The sequence below is a fragment of the Marmota marmota genome, unplaced genomic scaffold (genome assembly GCF_001458135.2).
Source record: "Marmota marmota marmota unplaced genomic scaffold, marMar, whole genome shotgun sequence".
NCBI classification, from domain to species: Eukaryota; Metazoa; Chordata; class Mammalia; order Rodentia; family Sciuridae; genus Marmota; species Marmota marmota.
In genome coordinates, this window is record NW_025999968.1 from 36,812,422 (window position 1) to 36,833,626 (window position 21,205).

General features: G+C 32.7%; 1 protein-coding gene across 1 annotated transcript in view; it reads right to left on the reverse strand.

Annotated features, from left to right (window-relative positions):
* Robo2 (roundabout guidance receptor 2) overlaps positions 1–21,205 on the reverse strand; it is a 1,565,243-nt gene that overhangs the window by 1,542,417 nt on the left and 1,621 nt on the right. Inside the window, exon 2 of the mRNA XM_048803919.1 lies at positions 1,270–1,388. Within this exon, the coding sequence (XP_048659876.1) occupies positions 1,270–1,375 (106 nt within the window). The 5' untranslated portion in view covers positions 1,376–1,388. The remainder of the gene's footprint in view (positions 1–1,269; positions 1,389–21,205) is intronic.

Here is a 21,205-nt window from a genome sequence, read left to right on the forward strand (position 1 = left end):
AATGTATTGTATCTATTTATTTTTATGTGGTGCTGAGGATTGAACCCAGAACCTCACACATGCTAGGCAAGCACTCTGCACCTGAGCCCAACCCCAGCCCATAATATAAATTCTTAATGGCATGAAAGAAACACTTTCACATCAAGGTCTTCTAATTATTAAAATTTATTATCTACATATACATACATGTACACATATATTTATTCTCATACATGGATACACATGCACTTTTTATTTTGGAAACATCTTCCTATTTGAATTAAAAAATTCATAGGATAAAACCACATATGGCAAGCAAACAGTGTTTGTTTTGAAGGAGCTCTTCAAAAGGGTAAATAAACATCTGAATATGCAAATATTTATAAATACTCATCAAATATTTTGGAAGCCAAAGGACTAGTAAAGCTCAATTCCATCACAATTATATAATACCAGAACACACTTTCAACTATATCAGGAGTCATATACCTACCCCTATGCTTTTCCTGTTCAAAAATTTCATTTCAAATTCTGACAAGTCAAAACACAGCCCTCCAAAGGGGAAAAATAATAATTCTAAGGGGACCATAACCTCTCTTAATCATATACAATAAATTTTAATTTGTATCTGAGTAGCCACCACATTTCCAAAAATACAATATTTATCATGAAATACACACACAGAGACACTAGCATTTGTGTAATCCGCTCCATAGATTTACTCAACCAAACAATATACTGAAAACATTATTACAAAATCTATGACCTTTTTCTACTCTCCAAAGGACATTTCAGAACGCCACAACATCACAGGTCTACTCCATTACTAATTTTGCCCCAAAATACTTGCTCTGGCAATGAGAATCATCAAGTGTTGCATTTAATTTCTGAAGAATATCACGTCAAAAATATTTTTGAAATCAATCTATATACCATAAAGGTCACTAACAAAAACAGATTCAAAAACTTCTCTTCAAAATATAAAACCTTTAAATGCTTTGTACTTTTCTAAAATCACACACACACACACACACACACACACACACATGCAGTATCTACTAAATCCAAGCAAAACAAATTTCAGAAAGATGGTTTTGAATTTGATACACCAACTCACACCTAACTCTAGTACAATTTAACTGATTCAAAAGCATAATGGTACACTTTGACAAAATCTTGGGGAAAGATTACAACAAATTGTCACAACCATCAAACCAAAGACTGATGTAATTTCATCCTAAAGTGGAACTCACATCCAGTGTTCAAGTGTTAGAACATGCTGGCACCTACCTTGGCCTTGTCCATTCCCGTGCTGACCCCAAAAGATAACAATCATTAGCAGCCCAGGAGTCCATGTCCACATTCTTCTAATGACACTTCCTTGTCTGCTGGCCATTGCATTTTAAACCCTGCATATTGAGTAGAGTAGGTGTGAAAAGAATAATAAATTACATTCTTAAATATATTACCACTCAAGTCCCCTATCTAATATGCTTTGTGCATTTATGAATTATCCGGCTTACAAGGACATACATTTAAAAACCACACCTCCCTTTGGGATTCTCACGATAATGATTAATATGAAAGCTCATTCATCATTAACTTCATATTCTAAACAGTCATCCAAATGATATTTTTCAATATCCTTGTGCAAAATAGGCCATTAGATCTATGAATGCTTAAAAAGTATCACTAAAGTACCCATTGAACTTCAATCATGCAATAAATTGTTCACAGACAATATTTCTAACTTGTTATTTAGGTAGGTTGATGCATTAAAAACACCATGTCATCTTCATATACATAAACAAAACATGACTGTTCAATATATTTATGAACAAGATATTTAGCATGATATCTCACAAAATATTCTTAAGTTTTGATTTAAATGGGATTTTTGTTAAATTGGTAAATTTAGCTAAATACACTCATATACTCAAAACTAATACTGCAAACTTAAAATTACAGGTGAACATAGAGAAATCACAAAAATCAAAATTTGAAGTCAGAGAAGACTACTCCTAAATCCCAATTTGTTCAGTTAACAAAATATAAAAGGAAAGTAAATTTAATGATTTCTGGAATAAATACCTTTATTCAAAATGCTACATAGTTGTAGAAAATTTGGAGAGGAATCCAGACAGCTAGAAGTTGTCTTTTCTCCCTTTCTCCCACATCAAGAAAGAACAGGATTTAATTACTCACTTGACATTATTTCATTTCAGATTCATAGAATCAGAGCTAAACGTAAATTTAAGAACCATCTAATTCAGTCTCCTCATTCTAAACAAGCAAACAGGCTGAGAAGGTTAAAATGATATATCCAAATTCCTGGGTAATATTAAATGATAAAGACAACGATAACCTTAGTCCTAAAGTTTTCCTTAAAATATACTATATTTGAGGTTAGTTTACTGTGTTAAATGCCTTAATTTTTTGCCTCACTTAGTTCTCAGAAATTCTAAGCACTTTCAAAGCACCATTTCAGTTGAGAAAATGATGACTTAGAGAAAAGCCGCACAATTCCCAATCACATGATATCATAAGCAGCGTGACATCAAAGCCTATGCTCTGAATGACTAATCACTACACAGGAATTTAGTTGTAAACTGTCCTGCTGAAGTGCAGTAACCCTTACAAAAATAATGCTGAGAAGAGCAAGGAACTCACTTGCATATAGAGCCGCAGGTATTTGAAATAAAAATCAAATGTTCAAACTGAAAGTCATTAGAACCTAATGAAATCAAACTATTAATTTCTAAAATCATCAATCCTTTCTGGAACAAATTGTGTCCAGGGAAAATCTCCCCAACAAACACATTAGTATCAATTTTATGGAAGAAAGGATGAATAATATTATAAAAGAGCAAATATAATGACTATTTATTAAGGAAGCAGGGACTAAAACAAGAAGCTCTTGTTAAGGACCAACCCTAGTGGTATATGTATACCTATCTGTGGATATAAGTATATGCTCTTTCAACCACTAATTGTTAAATTCTTATCCCATTCTAATCACTATATAATGAGTTTTATCTGGTACCAAAATGTTAAAATTCACTCTTAAAGTTTAAATTACCCTTTAATGAATCATTTTTGTAATTTATTTTTATGTAATATTTCCTTAATTTCTGCAAAATTTCTACTAGTCATTTTATAATGCATACAAAGCAACATTAAAACACTATTCAGCAAGGACTGGCATATTAAAAAACAGTTACATTATCTATTTTAGTAACAATTTTAAAGAACAGATGACTTTCAAAATGTATTTGTAATGAAGAGAAAATGTAACCTTCCTCTCTGAGTTGATGCTTGCAGAAAACTAATATTTCATAAATGCCAATTTACTATGATTCGTTATCTATATGCTGTCCATATCATACTATAAACATGAAAATCAACTTTCTAACTAACTTTGAAATTAAGAACTGGGCTCATGCAATGTAAAAGTCAATGCATTTTTAATTCTAATGAGAACAAAAATCTAAAACGATTCATGTTCAATGAAGCAGAAAATAAGGTAACGTTCACTACGTGCCATAAATATATGCCATTGATTTCTCCCATTTTTTGAACACTTTGTATATAGAATTAAACTAGATTGGAAGTATCTATTGCATATAATTTTACTTGCACATATTACTCTTTAAAGATTGGAATAAATCGTAAACCATAAATAGTTAGGCTCATTATGCTTTTCTGTCAATAGATTTGCTATTCAGTCAGCAGTTAGGCCTTCAGATTGATAACTGTGTAAACACATCTTGAAAAAGCAAGATGAGCATCATTGAATCAAGTATTTAAGTCACCAAGGGAAAAACTTTAAGAATGTAGTTGTAGTACTTCCTGTCTTGTATAATAGCAAAACTAGGTTGATTATGCAAAAATTCTAGAGTAAACATCACTATGGGGTATTTTGATGGGTGATTCCATTTTATAAGGCATCTATCTCCAGAACATTGGTCTATGAGCCCACAGTGCAACCACCTAGTCTGAGGGATGGTTTATGTTTGGAGGTGCCAAATAGAAAGGGCAGTCCTGAATTTAGTGTCTGTAAAACACCTATTACAAAAGCCAGTGAAAGTTTCCAGTTAGTAGAGCAGCTTCAATTACAGAGCAGGTGATATCTGCAGCCAGTTTCAAAATCTCTTCTGTCCACTCCCAAATATTCTACTTCTCATATAGACCATCTAAATATTTTCATTCGCAGTGAGCAAACTTAGCCAATGAGCATAGGTATACTATGTAGGGAGAAAATTGGTTCCTAGAGTCTATTTCTATACCAGAGCAGTAATACTACTTCATTATCATCTGAAGAAGGTAGCTCTGGTCAGCTTCCAGCATCAGCTTGTATAGTAGCTTCTTTCAAGAAGTTCTTCACTGTAGCAGTTTCCTTCTAAGTGCCTCTCTTGGCAACAGGCCTCTTTATCAAAGTCCTCCAATGAGAGCAGGACTGTGCCAATGAGACTCCAGGTTGATGTTCCTTTTGCTCAATTTCTCCATTATAAAGCAACCTGTCTGATCACCCTCTTAAAACTAGAGACCAAAGAATCAGATGAGATCAGGAAGTGACCATAGCTCACAGGTCATCAATTCCTCTTCTCAGCATATTAGGAACACAATGTAAGCCAGAAAAACACAGCAGAGCCCATTAGAGTTCTCGAGTTCCAGTTATTAACATTGATTTTTTTCAATGGGAAATTTTCATTAGAAGCCATCTCATGACTTACATTCAGTAATAACTTAGATTAAGATATATACTGGAGCCTTACTTTAACATTGTCCTTAGACTAGATGCCATTGAGTCATTTTTAAAACGTATTTTTGACATTAATAAATTCTCACAGACTGAGCTTATCTCAATTCAAACTATACCTATACTTTAATAGTGATGGTCAAAGTTCAATATATGCCCAATTAATATAGCAGTATATGAAAATTACAGGTAGATAGAGTACTTGGTTATGTTTTCACTTTTTTTTCCAGTAAAATAAGAGGCAAAAAATAACACTCTAAGACACCATGCTTAGACTAGAGAGACCAGCCAATGGCAGGAAGCCTAGATACTGACCCCATTTAATTTTTTGACAAATTATTTCTTAAAAATTCAATCTCTACAATTTTGAGAAATAAAAAATATTCTTGATTCCTGTAATTTCTAAAGTAATTAAAATTGTGCTATGTCATTAGCTCAGAGAAATCTTATAAACCACTTAGTTTTTTTATTATTAATAACCAGACATCTTTAAATGTACCATAACATGCACTCTGTCTTCCAAATTATGGTGTGTAAATGTTGTTTCAGAGTAATCCAGCATGTCTGGTAAAATGAAAGACCTATACATGTAGCATGTCCTGAGGACAAGCTAAATCAGAACCTCTGGAGGTGAGGCCTTGGAATATGCACCATAATAAATCATCCAGGTGATAATTTTTCATTCTGATATTAGGAATAACTGGATTACAAAACTACATATATGAAGATTACAGATACATAAGATTTCATATAAACCTAGTTTCATCATCTTAATGGAAGTTCTTATTCAGTGAGAATTTTCAACAACAACAACAAAAAAAAAGTCAGATCTGGATAATTTTAAAGAATATGACAGAAAAAACTCAAAGCTACAGTTTATCAGTAATAACCCTAAAAATTTAGAGCCCATAGGAGTCATAGGGGTTTCAAGTCTTTCCAGAGAAGGGGAGTAAATTTCCTCCTCCTCTACATAGGAACTTATGAAATAACTTAAAACCATCCCTGCCTACCCTGATGTTCTATCAAGCAAGCTTAAAGTTGAGCTATCCCGAAACAAGATTATCTGTCCCATATCTCCTTTATTAAGTTAGGATGAGGAAACTTTGAGCCTTGGAAATGACAAAGTGAACAGAGTGGGGGCTTTAATGGACCTAATGGTATATATTTAATTTACTTAACAAATACATGACAGATATGATACCAGTTGGCTACAGTGGTAAACGAGAAGCAAGCCAGGGCCCCTGCACACCTAGTGTTTTCCCTCTGGAAAGAGAGACAACAGCAGAAATGCAATGTAAGAGAGAGATTATTACAAAGTGTGGGCCCATGCAAATTTGATCAAGGGAGTGAATAGACAAGAGTTTTGGGGAAATATCAAATAGATGATCTTAACTTGGTTATACAAGATTTATTCATATTACATAACTATTTCAAAATAACTAGAGAAATTAAATCTATTTGGAATCACATTTTAATAGGATTATTGAATTAGACAGTTTCAGCATGTATAAAAGAATAAAATGACTCAAAACTTCTTAGATATCAGAATGGTTGGTGGTACACCATACTGATGTTTATAAAAATAGAGCACATTATATGAATTACGCAAATGCTGTTTTCAAAAAAGCAATGGATTCTCAAAGAGAGGGTCTGGAAGAGAATCTCAAAGTGAAAATAATTAGCACGGTATTATAAAATTAATATTTAGTTCTATTGGGTAAGCATGAAGGAATGGAATAGCTGGATCATGTAGTAGTTACGGTTTCAGATTTTTGAGGAACTTTCATATTGATTTACATGGTGGCTGTACTGGTTTATAGTCCATAAGGTTTCCATTTTCCCTACATATTCACCAGTACTTATTGTTATTTGAGGTCTCCATGATTGCCATTCTAGAGAATCTCAGAGTAGTTCTAATTTTCATGTTCCCGATGGCTAAAGAAGTTGGGCATTTTTTCTTATCATTGCTAGTTATCTTTACTTCTTTTGAGAAGTGTCTTTTTAGCATATTTTAAAGATAAATATATTCTCATGTTTATAGCAGAACAACTCACAATAGTAAAGTCATAAAGCCAGTCTAGTTGTGTTTCAACAAATGAATGGATAAAGAAAATATGGTGTGTGTATATATACATACAATGAAGTATTATTCAGCCATGAAGACCAAAATCGCGCCATTTGCAGGAAAATGGATGGAGAGGGAGAACACATTGAGTGAAATAAAACAGACTCAGAAAAGTGCCATGTGTTTTCTTCCATTTATAGAAGCTAGAGGGAAGAAAGAAAATGAGGAAATCTCTTGAAAACTGTTAGGATGTGAGGAGGTCTGAGGGATGGAGGATGGAAGAGCAACAGGAAATCCTGGGTAGTAAATTTAATCAAATTATTTTATGTGCCTGTAGGAATATGCCCCAGTGAAACCCACTATTCCATATAACATGTACCAATAAAATACTTTTTAAAAGAAATGACATTTAGATCTTTTCAAAAGTGTGTTTACAAAGAAAGTAATTGGAGTGACACACATGGGGACATCAATACAGAAAAGTGTACAGAGGGAGAGAAGCAAAAACTGGTTCTGTTTGTGGCAGGGAAATGCAGCTCTGAATATTTGCAAAGGAGTGTCAACATTGAACTATGGCATCTAAAGTAAAAATTGTAGAAATTGAAGACAGGGGAGTACTGATAGATTATAAGGGAGCAGCAGAAGTTATGGGCTAGGGAAAATCTCAAGTAGGATAAAGGATTGTAGCAAATGATCTAGGAACAATGTCCAGCCAGAAGGGGGGATATTTGCATCTGTACTGCTGGTATAGAAAATCTGATTTCACAAAAGGAGCAACTAAAGTAGAAGGAAAAAAATCAATAGAGATAAAGATATCAATAAATGGAGAGAACAGGATGTTTTCATGATTCTTTCATCTGGACATTGAGGTAACTGACAACAAGACTTAGTTGAAGATTTTGATTAAGGATCTGAACTCTTAAAAGACAAGAGTGACAGGAAATCTCCTGATGTCAACAATAAGAAAGGAGAATGGCTAAGACTCTGAGAATTTGAATTTCAAAGTAATCTTATCATTTGCAAGAAGGGGAGAAATTAGCACTCTGGAAGTTCTAATAGGGAAGAACAACAACTACCTCATCCTCTTTTCAACCTTTGGTGTTAGATATGTGGAAGATGGGGGGGAAAAATGTCTTGATTTAAGAAAGTGAGAAGGAAAGTTATTCTTTGATATCAACCAAGTTTACTTGAAGGTAACTCAAAAGGCAAAGTGGAACATAGCAACAGCCATTTCTGACAGTTCTTTGTAGCTTAGCAAATAATAATAATAAAAGAGTCCAGATTTAACACAAAGGTATATAACCCAATGGCATAGAGTCTTCAAAATTATCTGAATCTTATAAATCACTTCTCTTCATATTATAAAATTTACTCCATCTTGTTCAATGAGCAGAGTAAGCTCACTACATAAACACATATTTTTTGAAAGCACACTGAAAGTAAACAAGACATTCCATATTCTTCAAGAATAAAGATTTTGAAGAATTGTAACAAATCTTCTTAAAAAATAAGTGAACTTGGTCATAATAAGAGCTCAATTCTACAACTGACTGAGATGAGTCATCTTTATGCCAGGAGCAAGGTGTCAAAGTAACCCAGTGGTGTTGGACTCAAAACAAGTAGACGTAACCTACAGTGAGGCTAAACTCTTGCTCACCTGGCCAAAATAAAGCATCTGGATGAGTTCCCTGACTCAAATTCTTTAGAGATTAAGTAGATACTTGTTAAAAATTTAGGGGAAAATAGGCAGGTATAATATCTGCACAATGGATAGGTGTACACTTGGTTTTACAAGCTAGTTTGCATCTTTAAATTGCTGATTTTTCCTACATAGCACTAACTTAAAAGGGAAAAAAATTTAAAAAGCTATTAAATGGTTCATAGACAAGCATATAGGCATTTGCCACAGATCTTCAGTCATTGCATTGTCTTTTTCTATCTCTATATTCCAAAAAAGAAAAGCAAATGCATTGCATTTTCCTTTGGGACAATCTACATTGAGAGGAAAAACTAGAATGTGTTAAATTAAAACAGAATGTGCTTTGTTTTACATATTTCTAGGTGTTCCCAGTTTCGAGGTCTGAATAATCAATCTCTTGGCTCTATGTAGGCACCATGGCTTTGGGTAAATTACATAAGCAGCTTTTTGCATGAGAATATGGAAAACGAAACAGGATGATAAATAGGCTTTGTTTTACTCTGTATTCTGTGTGCAACATATATTCTGCACTACCTGATAGAATCATGTATAATCACAAGCTAATACTATGTGGAAAAATAGCTTAATGAGAAATGGTCTTAGAGAAAAATAGACATGCTGATTGTCTCAGTTAAAAATTAGCTGAATAGCATTGCAATTAACTATTTAACCTCTCAAAGAGAAATTCTCTGCAATGGGAAATTGAAGAGTATGAATTCCACCCACAGGTTGTATGTGTTGATTTTAATGGACATAAACTTAAAATATTCCATGAGACTCCTAACTTCTTTCCCAAACTCAAGAAATGAAGGAGAGAAATGGACTCTTTCAATTTAACAGGAAATAACTGAACTCAATGAATATGTGTATAATTCATAATTTTATATGTTACATCCAAGTAGTTCCATTTTTTTTTTTTACCATAAAGCTCTTTAAGTGATAGGGGTAAGGAATGTGGAGAGGGCATGGTCATCCTGTTGCCTATCTTCCAGCTCCTTCAGTGTTCTGAAGTTTTATTCACACTCAAAGCTAGAATCCTATCTGAAAAAGCATGCCAAAGAGAAATCAGGCTAATTTCTCAATTAAAGTGTTAAAGATATTTAAAATTGCATTTCTGGTCCAAGCACTGTGATTCTGGAAATAATTATTTTCTAAATGAGTTACAGGAATTGTCATGACCATTTAAAGTTGGTGTATGATATCTGTCAAGTTCAACTGATCTTCATTAAAAAAAAAAAAAAAAAATTTACTATTAGGGCCAAGTAAATGAATCACATTAGTGAACTTTTAAATTGTTTTAAAAAGCTTAATGGAGACATTTTAAATCAGAATCTATGATTTATTAAAGTTATTTTTTAATTCAACTTGCTGCCCAGATTCAATTAGATTAAGCTTCTGAAACATGTTATTCCTTATAAACACTGCAAGAATTTATAAACAGGCCAAACCTAGAATATATGCTTTTAGTGAAATATACTCAAAATAACTGTTAACAAAGAAGTCTTAAGAAATTGGGGAACTTAAAAATATATGACTGTTAAAGTTACCAAAAACAGATTTTAATTTGTGAATTTGATGAGATCAATCATAAATCCCAGAAAATAAAGAAAATATAGTCATAAAAAGTATGGAAGGTGATATTTGTCATGAAAGCTCTACAATTAATTTCAACCAGATCTTTTCCATATTTTAGGAGCTTTTATGAATTTCACTCCCTTGCTACAAAGCCTCTCTTCATTATGGAGAACCAGTTCCCTATATATCTAATAATCAGCTACTTGACAGATTTGTTTTCTATTTTCCTAGGTGTAGTTTACAGAAGATAAAGAAACTAAACTCAAATGTGCAAAAATTTAAAAGCTTCATTAAAAATTCATTGTTTTCCATTGTATAAAAACATACTGATTTAGATTTTGGACCTATGATAAAAGGTAAGAGAGTTGGAATGAAGTCAACCTTTTAAAAGCTTATATGACTTTGATCTTGTGGTTCAGAAAACTGCCAGCTATGACCAAGTTTTCCACTCTATTCTTCTCCAGCAGCTTCTCTTATCAGCATAGCACATTTCATCTGATTTCATTAATAAACTGTGTCTTCATCTTAACAATATTCTGTGTACAAATCTTTAGTAAATGCATGGCTAGAATGGATAGTAGAAATTGGATTTGATATAGGCATCCTGGGATAGGGTTATAACTCAGCAGTAGAGGATTTGCCTGGCATGCCCAAAGCCCTAGGTTTTATCCTTGGGACTGCCAAATAAATAAATGCATCTCTTGTTGCCTCATTTTGGTCTTTAATTCAATTAACTAAACCTACACTTACAACTCTGTCCTTCATTGAGTGTATTGGTCAAAGTAAACCCAGATTATGGTACTCTTAAACTCAAATAGCAATGACTCATAATCCCAGAAAGACTGTAGGTAATTCAATACAATCTTTGAGGCTTCATCCAAGTTCATGTAGTCAAAGAACAATTTTATGAATTTATGAACCCTCAAAAGATACTTCATTATGCACACTCATTGTATAATCATTTTTCATAAAATAAATCAATAAAATACAGATTTATTTATTGTGATTATTGGCTCTTTAAAAATCACTTCAATTGCTTTCCAGAACAGCAAATTTAATACTATACACTATAGGAAGAAAAAAAAAAAAAACAATAGCAAACAATAGTGTCAGCATTTTTTTCTCACTACTATAATAACAAATTAGCAGAAACTCTGATTTTAAACAATATATTTCTTTCTAATGGTTCTGGAGGTTTGAAGACCCAATCAGGTCTTATTGGGCTAAAATCAAAGTATTAACAGATCTGCGTTGTTTGTTTTGTTTTGCTTTTCTAAGAATCTTCAGAGGAGGTTTTTTTTTTTTTTTTTTTTTTTTTTTTTTACCAGCTTCTGGAGACCTACTGTATTGCTTGGCTATAGATCCCCATCTCTATCTGCAAAGTACATTAACCAATCTGGTTCCATCATCCCATCTTCTTTTAACTCTGATCCCTTTGAACAAATGCTGTTATAACATTTGTTTGTGATTACAGCGGGCCTGCCTAGATAATTCAGGATCATCTCTCCATTTTAAAGTTGGGTAATTAGCAAACTTAATTCCACCTGCAACCCTGATAGTCCCATGCCATGTAACATAACATATCCACAGGTTTTGGAGATTGGGATGTGGACATTTTTTCAGAGTACTTATTCTATTCATACACTAAGTGATCAAGAGAGTTAAAATTATATACAATGCAGTGCTATCTATGTCAATTAAGTAATACATTTTATAAGTATTTGTATCAAAAGCAGTTTTTGAAAGTCTTAGCTACTGGAATGTAATTTCATTTTTGTATATTCTAGAAAAATCTTATGTTCTTGATGTTAACTCATTACACACAAATAGTTTTTGTTTGTGGTACTGGGAACTGAACCTAGGGGCACTTAATCACTGAGTCACATCCTCAACCCTTTTTTAAAAATATTTAATTCAGAGACAAGGTCTTACTGAGTTGCTTAGAGCCTCACTAAATTGCTGAAGCTGGCTTTGAATTCATAATTCTGCCTTAGCCTCCCAAACCACTGGGATTACAGGCATGTGGCACTGTGCCAAGCCACAAATAGTCTTTTTAAAGTAAAATAGTCTTTTTAAAGTCTATATAGAAAATAGAAAAGGAGCTATAGTTGCCATATCTCAAGAGTTCCAATTTCTGCCCATTACAGAATGTGCACATGAGTTAAACTCCTTGCTGTCAGCTTGCTTGCTCTTCCCCCTCATGCTTAATAATGGTATTTACTTTATCACTTCACACACACGTCCTACTTTTTAAAGCTTACCTTTTTTTCTTCTCCTCCGCCTCCACTCATTTTCCTCTTCTGTACTGGATTTCATTTGTTATGCATGCCACATTCACACTTATATTCTGCTATACAACAATTTTTTTGTTTCATGCACACAGAAACTACCCTCTCCCCACATCCCATATAGAGTTTCTCTGCAAGATTTATGATGTTGGTGTGCAATTGTAGCATTAATTGTTCAGACAGTATGCAATTTAGTATCCTTCAATTTCTTGTCTAACTTGAACTTCATAATGAAGCAAAGTCCCCTTTTGAGGGAATAGGAAGGGGTCTGCCCCTAAGAATCTGTGTAATGCACAGAGACACATTTTGGAACATAATTGACTTTTATGTGCAGAAGCCAGATGCACTGCATGCCCATGCGTGCTGAGGAAAGCAAGTTCATCTCATATATCACAATAAGCATCTGTTCCACTAAACTCCACTGCCAGATAGATACTCATCACACTGAGGCAACAAAACACTTAAGTAAATAAAAGCTTTCCCAATAAAAGAGATACACCAACAAGCTTTCTTTTCAAAACCTCTTTCTCAACCAGTTAAGCCCAGAGTACAGAGTACAGTACTACTAAGACCCAAAATCATTCTTGAAATATGGTTTGTGATAAGATAGTTAGGGCCCCATTCTCAGTGAAATTCAGGGAAAGTGATGTGTGTGCTTACAGTTGAAAGGCTGTTTTCAGCAGCAAAGGCTGTGCTCAGATGTTTGAATCTACTTTTGAAAGTGAAAAAGTTGAAAAAAAGACTGATGGAAAACAGCCTACCCATATGAAAACATGTATTTTTTATGCTTCTAATACCTATTCTATTAGTAACAGAAAAAATTACAAAACAAAGTATTTCCCCCAATATGAGAATATATTTGGTTAAAAATAATGTACATTTTTAAAAAGTATTTTAAAGGCTCATAATAGGCATGATAATCTTTCAGGTAAAATCACTGTTATAATAGAAAATCACAGGTTTTATGACTACATGAATTTATAATATGAATAAAAATATTAGTATCCCCATATTTTTTTACATTTTGCTTAATAGAAATTCTAATATATTTATTAGTGCTTATGAGTTTCTTTATGCTTCCTGCCAATGTACATTGTTCTTTGGTTAAACTACTAATCTTCCCCTATTGATTTGCTGAATCTGTTCGTGTTAAATATGCAAATAATTTTTCCTGAATTTTACATTGGCTTTTTATACCTACCTAGGGTACTTTTTGAAATATAATAGTGTTATATTTAAAAAGTTTCAATCCATAAATGTTTTCCTTTTCTGTTTGTCTTTGGCTAGGGATATGTTTAGAAAATTAATTTTCACCCCAATAGTGTAATTAATATTTGCTGTATGGTGGTTTTCTTTATATTCTGAGGAACCTGATACCTACTCTAGAATTAGTAATTACAAATAGTGCATTTTCATTTGTTATAACTACAAAATAGCTAATTGTATGAGCACCATTTTGTGAATCATCATCTACTGATTTGAAAGACCAACTATCATATATTTCAAAATTTATTGAGATTGTATAATATGAAATAATTTAATTATAAAAATATTCAAATTTAAGCTCAACAAACAGCTCTACTTCTCCCCTTCTATTCTTTCATAGGCTGGATTGAGAAATTGCTTCCATATGGTGTGAACAATATAACACAATCTCCTTGAAGCAGGGAGTACATAAAAACTTTACTTTCAGACACTAATTTATTCCTCTTACACATTTAACTTTGAAGATAGGGACCAAGTTTTGTGTATACCTATATTTCTACGACTCAACATCATGCCAGATACTAAATGTGAAATGATGTCTGCTCAATCATTAATGCATTTGCTAAATATCTGATTGACAGTTGCAGTAGTGCTACTACATTCTAATTAGTTTTAGAATGACTTTTCTGTTAAGGAGTAAGGATACATGCCTTACACACTCTTTACAGAGAAGTTGCTTTGAAAATATCAAGGATTAAAAGATATTTTTTTTTATTTTAGAAGTCTAGTCACAGAGGGAGGGGAAACAATAGAAACCCATATATATATATGAGACTAGAAAATCAAAAATGAGATCAAATTACCAAATGAAAACTACTCTATTTTCTCTGCTGCTGCTGAAATGAGAAAATAGATACAAAAATGAAAGTACACAATATGTATATATCGCATGTAGTCTAATTTCATGATATGTGTACATATACAGATTAGAGAGGATACGGTAAATAATATGCCATCCATTTTGTATTTATAACACATATGTACATATAGACAACAAATAGGACTAATTTGCCCAGTAGTTTCATTTACATTCATTTCCTCAGCTAAAAACTGAAGATAATTTAAATAAAAATTATTCATCTGTAAGTGTTTTTAACCACCATCTCCTCTTTTGTCATCATTTTTATGGTTTCCCATATTGCCACTTCAGGATTATTTTTTGCCACACTTTATGTGTGCTTGAAATAGTTACCTTAAAGTTCATGTTTGGCCTGAGATCTGTAAGATTTATTTTGTGTGATTATGTGTGTCCAAGCACAGACCTGATAAAGGGAAGTCAGTTATAAATACATGTATGTACATATCAAAAATTAACAAAACTTGAATAAAATGATCTGCAATTATTTTTCTGTTAGTAAAAGTAATGCAGTATATTTCTTGGTAGTAAACCTGCTTAATTTCATTTTATTAAGTACCACTGGAACTGTCACTTTGGTATAATATATTCATTATTTAATATCTCACCACTAACAGTGATCCCCCAAAATAAATAAACAGGGGTATTCCAAGAAAATATATTTTTCAATGGACAGACAATTTTAAGCTGTCATTCAGTGTTATAACAAGGTGAAAAAAAGATGAAAACTGAAGTTCCCAGAGTCAGTAAGTGCCAATAATGATTCTGTATTCTGTTCATCAATCACCATTACCAGGAGTCTTTGATATTTATATTGCCAAATATTTCACCTACTACCTTAATGTTGATTAATCGTAGTGCTATAGTACCAAGAATAAAATGAGACTTTGTGCAAAAAGTTACCTTCAAAAGCATTTTCAAAATTTGCCATCTCTATATCTGCAAATACTGCTTTTGTTAATGTTACCTCTTCTAATTTTGATTCTATTTCATTAAGATTCAGCAAATAGTCTTAGAAAACAATTTTCAGATTTGCCTAATACAGTATGTGAAATCATAATGAGATTCAAAATGAAATCTGCAACAAATCTGAAATATAAATTTTCCAGTAATGACAGCAAAGGTGGCCTTGCAGTGTCATCCTCTTTTCTACAGGGCACTGCCAACTCTGTTATCTTGGCTCACTGATGTAAGTCGTCTAAATCAAATCCTGCCCAAATCCCACTTTAGCATGAGCCCTCTTGCTTTGCCTTCAAGCCTGACTGAAGCTCAAGACCATCTCTATCTAGGAGTTACAGCCACCATTGAAAAGTACACACTTACTGCAATACTGAAAATTCTCATCTTGCAAATTTAGAATTTAAAATACTGAAGACATTCATCTAAGTTTCAAAATTTTTTTAGAATTCTAAACTCTATTAAATAAATTATGCTGGAATTAGATAACTCTTCATTCCAACATACCTCATCATGTATTTTCATTATTTTTCCACCTAATAACATCTTTGCATTTTATTAATTATTCCACAATAAATTATCTCAGCATTTCTGATCCCTCTATTCTTCTGGTTCTATAGAATTCTTGTTTTAAAATAAGTTAGAATTTAACTAGAAAAGAAAAAAGACCTGACTCCTCCTCTTCTCAGAAAAGCCATTCTTTCCTTCTATAGTGAAAACATCTAGTAAGTCTTGTGATCAAACAAGAGGGTTAAAAAAGCTCAATTAATAATAAAACAACATCACTTACCATCCTCAAATTTAGTGCTATGGATAATAAGCTTCCACTGAGACAGTTGGTTGCATGAGCAATAAGACGATGACAACCAGCAGCCTTATACCCACACCAAGACATGTCCACATACACTTGCTTCCGCAGCCAAAGTAGCGCCATATGTCCTCAGTGATGTGGGTGGGCAAGAGTAACAGTTGGCCTGCTGAAGGGGGCCATATGTACAGGCAGCCTATCACACCATCCTTCTTAAGGTTTCTGAGAACTCAATTGAAGTGCTTATTCTGAGGAACAGCATGGCTGGAGGAGGAGATGATCCTTCGATGTAGAAAAAGACCATTGCTTGTACAATTATGCTATCTCTGGACCTGAGAGCCAAATAAGTGTGTATAATACTCGCTCTCTCATTAAGCATTACTTAAACATCAACAGAGTTCCTTAGTCCAATCTCACCTTCCTTCACTACATCATTTTGCATTTGTATGCCAAAGAATTTTTCTCCTAACAAAAATGACCACTGATAATCATCCTTGCTTAATTTCATAGAATACAAGTTATTTTTAACTTGATATTCACAAAAATATGGTCTATTTGACATTAAAATATTAAAAGAAATGCAAAACCTTAGTGTATTAAGTTAAAATTTCTGGAAAGCCAGGAGATAGCAATTACACAAAAACTATATGCCTCTCCACTGTTATAAGGTAAAAGAAAACCAGATTTTCCTGTGATTTTAAGAGCTTTGTATCACAACAAAAGATTTCTTGTGAAATTTGTACAACTGAAAATACTATTCAGCTATTGTACTGATTATAAAATTTATTGTTTTAAGGTCAATAGCAATACTGTGATCAGATAAGATAATTTACTTTACTCTTAATGGCTTCTTTTTGACAAATGAGGGAGCTTTTAGGAAGAACACTGCTCTCTGCACAACAAACAATAAAGCATGTCACATCCATTTACAACATAATTTTTTTAAAAAATGAAGGACAAACTTGTGAGGCAGCAAGAATTTATTTGCATTAAATTAATTTAAGCAGGGCATTTCAAGTTATCTTTGGGACCAATGGTTTAAGAGGAAAAACGAATCGATCTTACACAATAGTCCTCCTTGAGGTTCAGAAAGATTTCAAAATCTGACTTGACTATCTTTAAATTTAAGACTACAAATAGTACATATCACTTGAGGTGAAATTTACACAATGTGCATTTGTGAAGTGCACCAATTACTATGGGGCCACTATCCTGATCCCACTGAAAATTATATTCTAGGAAGTTTAAAAAGAGAATATTTCTGTGGTTTCTATGTAGATTAGGCTACTTAAACAAGAGCTATAGTTTGTCTTTAAAATATATTAATGAAAGCAAATATTTTCATCTAGAAATGAAGTTATCTTATATTTTACTAAAAGTATATTTAATAACTTTAACGGTATTTAATTGATCAGCAGCTATTGTCCAAAACCTTCTCCATCAATACCTTCTAGTGTATATAAAAACCCTGCTATTCTCAAACTCTATGTTATTCCATGGAGAAGTAAGCAATTTCAGGATTTCAAGACAGAAAAAATTTACCACCATTTGGGGGCTGAAACATGACCCCCAAATATGTTCTCATTCTAAATCCAAGACCCTGTGAATATATTGTGTTATATTGTCTAAGGGGCTTTTCTGATGTGGATAAGGATTTCCAGATGAGGTGACTCTCCTGGGTTACTGAGATGAATTTAATCAAAAGAGTTACTAAATAAAGTAACAGAGGCAGATTCAAAGAGGAAAAGGCAAAGGAGACACACAGCAATCAGAGTAATTAACTGTGAAATCAGAGGAAGAGGTCAAAGGCTAACATACCTGTACCACTAGGTACAGAAAAGGGCCATAAAATGGATTCCTCTCTGTGCCTCTACAAAAAACCAACGCTGCAGACAACCTCAGCTCTAGCCCAGCAAAACAACTTTAAAACTTTTGACCTTTAAGACCATAAACCTGTTGTGCAAGTTGTTAAATTTACTGCAATTTGTTACAGCAGCAGTGAAAAACTAATAAAACTCTACAACAGAAGAAAAAAAGTGCAGGTTACAAATTTCATAAATCCCAGAAGAAAATGGAGTTTTAAACTTGATAACAAGACATCTTGGTAAGGGTATTACATATTACATATTTACCCCTTAAGCTAGATTTTTACCTTCATTGTCATCCAATTGATATGAATACATGAGTATGTATAATTTAGAGTTTAAGATTTTTTGATTCACCTTTCCCATAATCCCATGTGGCTGCCCTTGAGCAATCATGTATCTGATAGAGCTAATATCTCCACATAAGAATCTTTTCTTGTTGAACAGAAATTATATCCTATTAAGCCAGACAATACCAAAACGACTCAAATATTACTTTTCCAGAATATCACTAGCAATGCTTTTGTGATGCTATCTTTAGCCAACAAAGTTAAAGACTTTTCAAGGAAATATTTTTAAAAATGTGTCCATTTTTTCCTCTTGTTAAAAATGAAAGTAAATTACTATATGTAAGTAGATGAAGTCCAGACATGAATTATGGTACAACAAATATAAAATAACAAAGACAAGAATTTCACTTAATACTGGTAGAACTACAATACAAAACTATTTTAAGGGTGTGAAGGAGTCCTTTGTGGCATAAACATTTTCTTTTCCTTATTAAAATTGTCCTATACTCAATTATGCTGCTCTCCCCTTTACGAATGATGAATACAAAAATCATTATAGGCTTCTCTAGTCTAATAGTTACAGAACATCAGAAGGAAAGTAGTAGATGGCAATGTTTGTACAAAACAGACATTAAAATTGAGGAAGGAAATAGTAGGTAGAATATATCATTAACCCATTATTAAAGTTTTCAGTCCTGTGAATATTTCAGTGAAATTGACACAAGTGCATTAAAATAGGTTGAAAATCATAATTCAGCTTATGAGTTTAGTATCAATAATATTAATGATCTCAACATTTGTTAATATTACTAATAATTCACCTATTAATTTTCACAGAACAGATATGTACAAACATTTCAATACTTACCATAGTAGAATATTTATTGCTCAATTTAAATTTTTTAGCTGTTCCATAAATGGGATGTTGGGACATATGGGGTAATATGTAGGAGGACAAGAAAAATATTTACTGAATGTCCAGCATGTACAGAGCCCCTTACAGATATGATTTTGTCTAATCTTCATAATATGTTAATGGTCACTACTGTTCTATTTTCAGTTTATAGAGGACAAAGACTACATAAAGGGATCTTGATCAATTTCACACAGCTAATAAAATGCAGAAATATGGAGATTATAATAGCAATAAAAAATAGCAATATAACCCTTATTGTGTCTGGCAGTATTCTAAGAAGCAAATTATGAATAAAGAACCTGTAACTTAGATACAATTATATACCACTTTTATATATTAGATACAATTATATACCACTTAGATACAATTATTATACCACTCACAAATTTTTTAAAAATTTTAATGTCAACATCATAGTTTTCTCATAATTCCCCTACATTATTCATAAATAGTGACTAAAATGTAGTTATCAAAATTTTCTTGCATTGAAACAACTGCAATGCAAATTGTAGTTGCCAACATTGTCTACAACTTTTCTTCATATTTTTCTACATTAAATCTTTTCTAATACTCCCTTATGCCAAGTGCCAGAAGGAATAATCATCTGAACAAGGGCATATACACTAGAATTGAAGATGTTCAATCATTTCCCTAGCATTTCATGTCTTGCCCACCCCACTCATGTTAATATGAGCAATGAAGTAAATGGGGCACTTTTAAGAAAGTCCAAAATCTAATTTTACACTTTCTGTAATATTTTAATCTAAAAATTTATGGCCCAATAGGCATCATATATGTGAAAGAAAGAATTTACTTTTCTCAACAGATGTCCATGATACATCCTTACCACTGAGCCACTCAAATATTTCTCATTCCACTCTCATTATTTTCATGCAATTGGGTCAGACAATGTAAAAAGCAAGCCATGATTCTTTCCTAAATTTTTCTTGGGCTAACAGAACTGTCACAACCTCTGTACAAGATTGTTCAGAAATCCTAGCAATGTCCCTGGTTTCTAAAACAGCTCTGAACCAATAATGGGAATTTGTAAAAGAAAAAAAGAAACTGCTCATTCTTGTGCCCCTTATTTGGGATAACTCTGGTCCATATTCTACAGTGTCACCCATAATTCCCTGATATAATTGATCCACAGTTGCGCATTTTATTTTTGACTGTCTATGAAGCAATAAAGAACACTAGAATTTGACCACGTACTTTACTTCAACGCATATGCAAAACTTTTTTGCTTAGATATGTTTAGAGATAAATATTTCTAGATAAAGATGTACAACAGTCCATTCCCCTTCCTGAAAGATAAAATGTTCTATCTCCTAATCCTCTTCTTTCCTTTCCCCTCTAGCTTTGCTCACTACTATCTGAAATAAATTACAAAGGAACAGAAATAAGGCTTTGTTCAGCACTCAAGAGGATCACTTTTCTCAGAAATGTTAAAATGATAGTATCAAACACCTTGTTTGAGATATTTTATAGGATCCAGGAGAAAATTTTAAAATTCCAGAAAATTATTTTAAGTTACCTTTTTCATATCAGGACCTGAAATCTCATATGGACAAGAACCACAGAACTAATTATCCTGACTCACTTGAGAATACTTGAGCTATGAATATACAGAGAATCCTCAAATCAAAAGCAAAATTAGAGGCCACATACTTAGTACTCAAATACAACTATAAATTATATATATATATATATTTCATATGACATATTCATGTATCATTTAATATTCTCAATTAAAAGTAGCTGTTCACTTGTTTGGAAAAAGAACTAAACTTGAAGGTATATAAATAGGATTGGTCTAAATTACGGATTTATAAAAATTTTAGAAATAGAAAAAGTAATCCCTCAATAACAGTCTCAATCT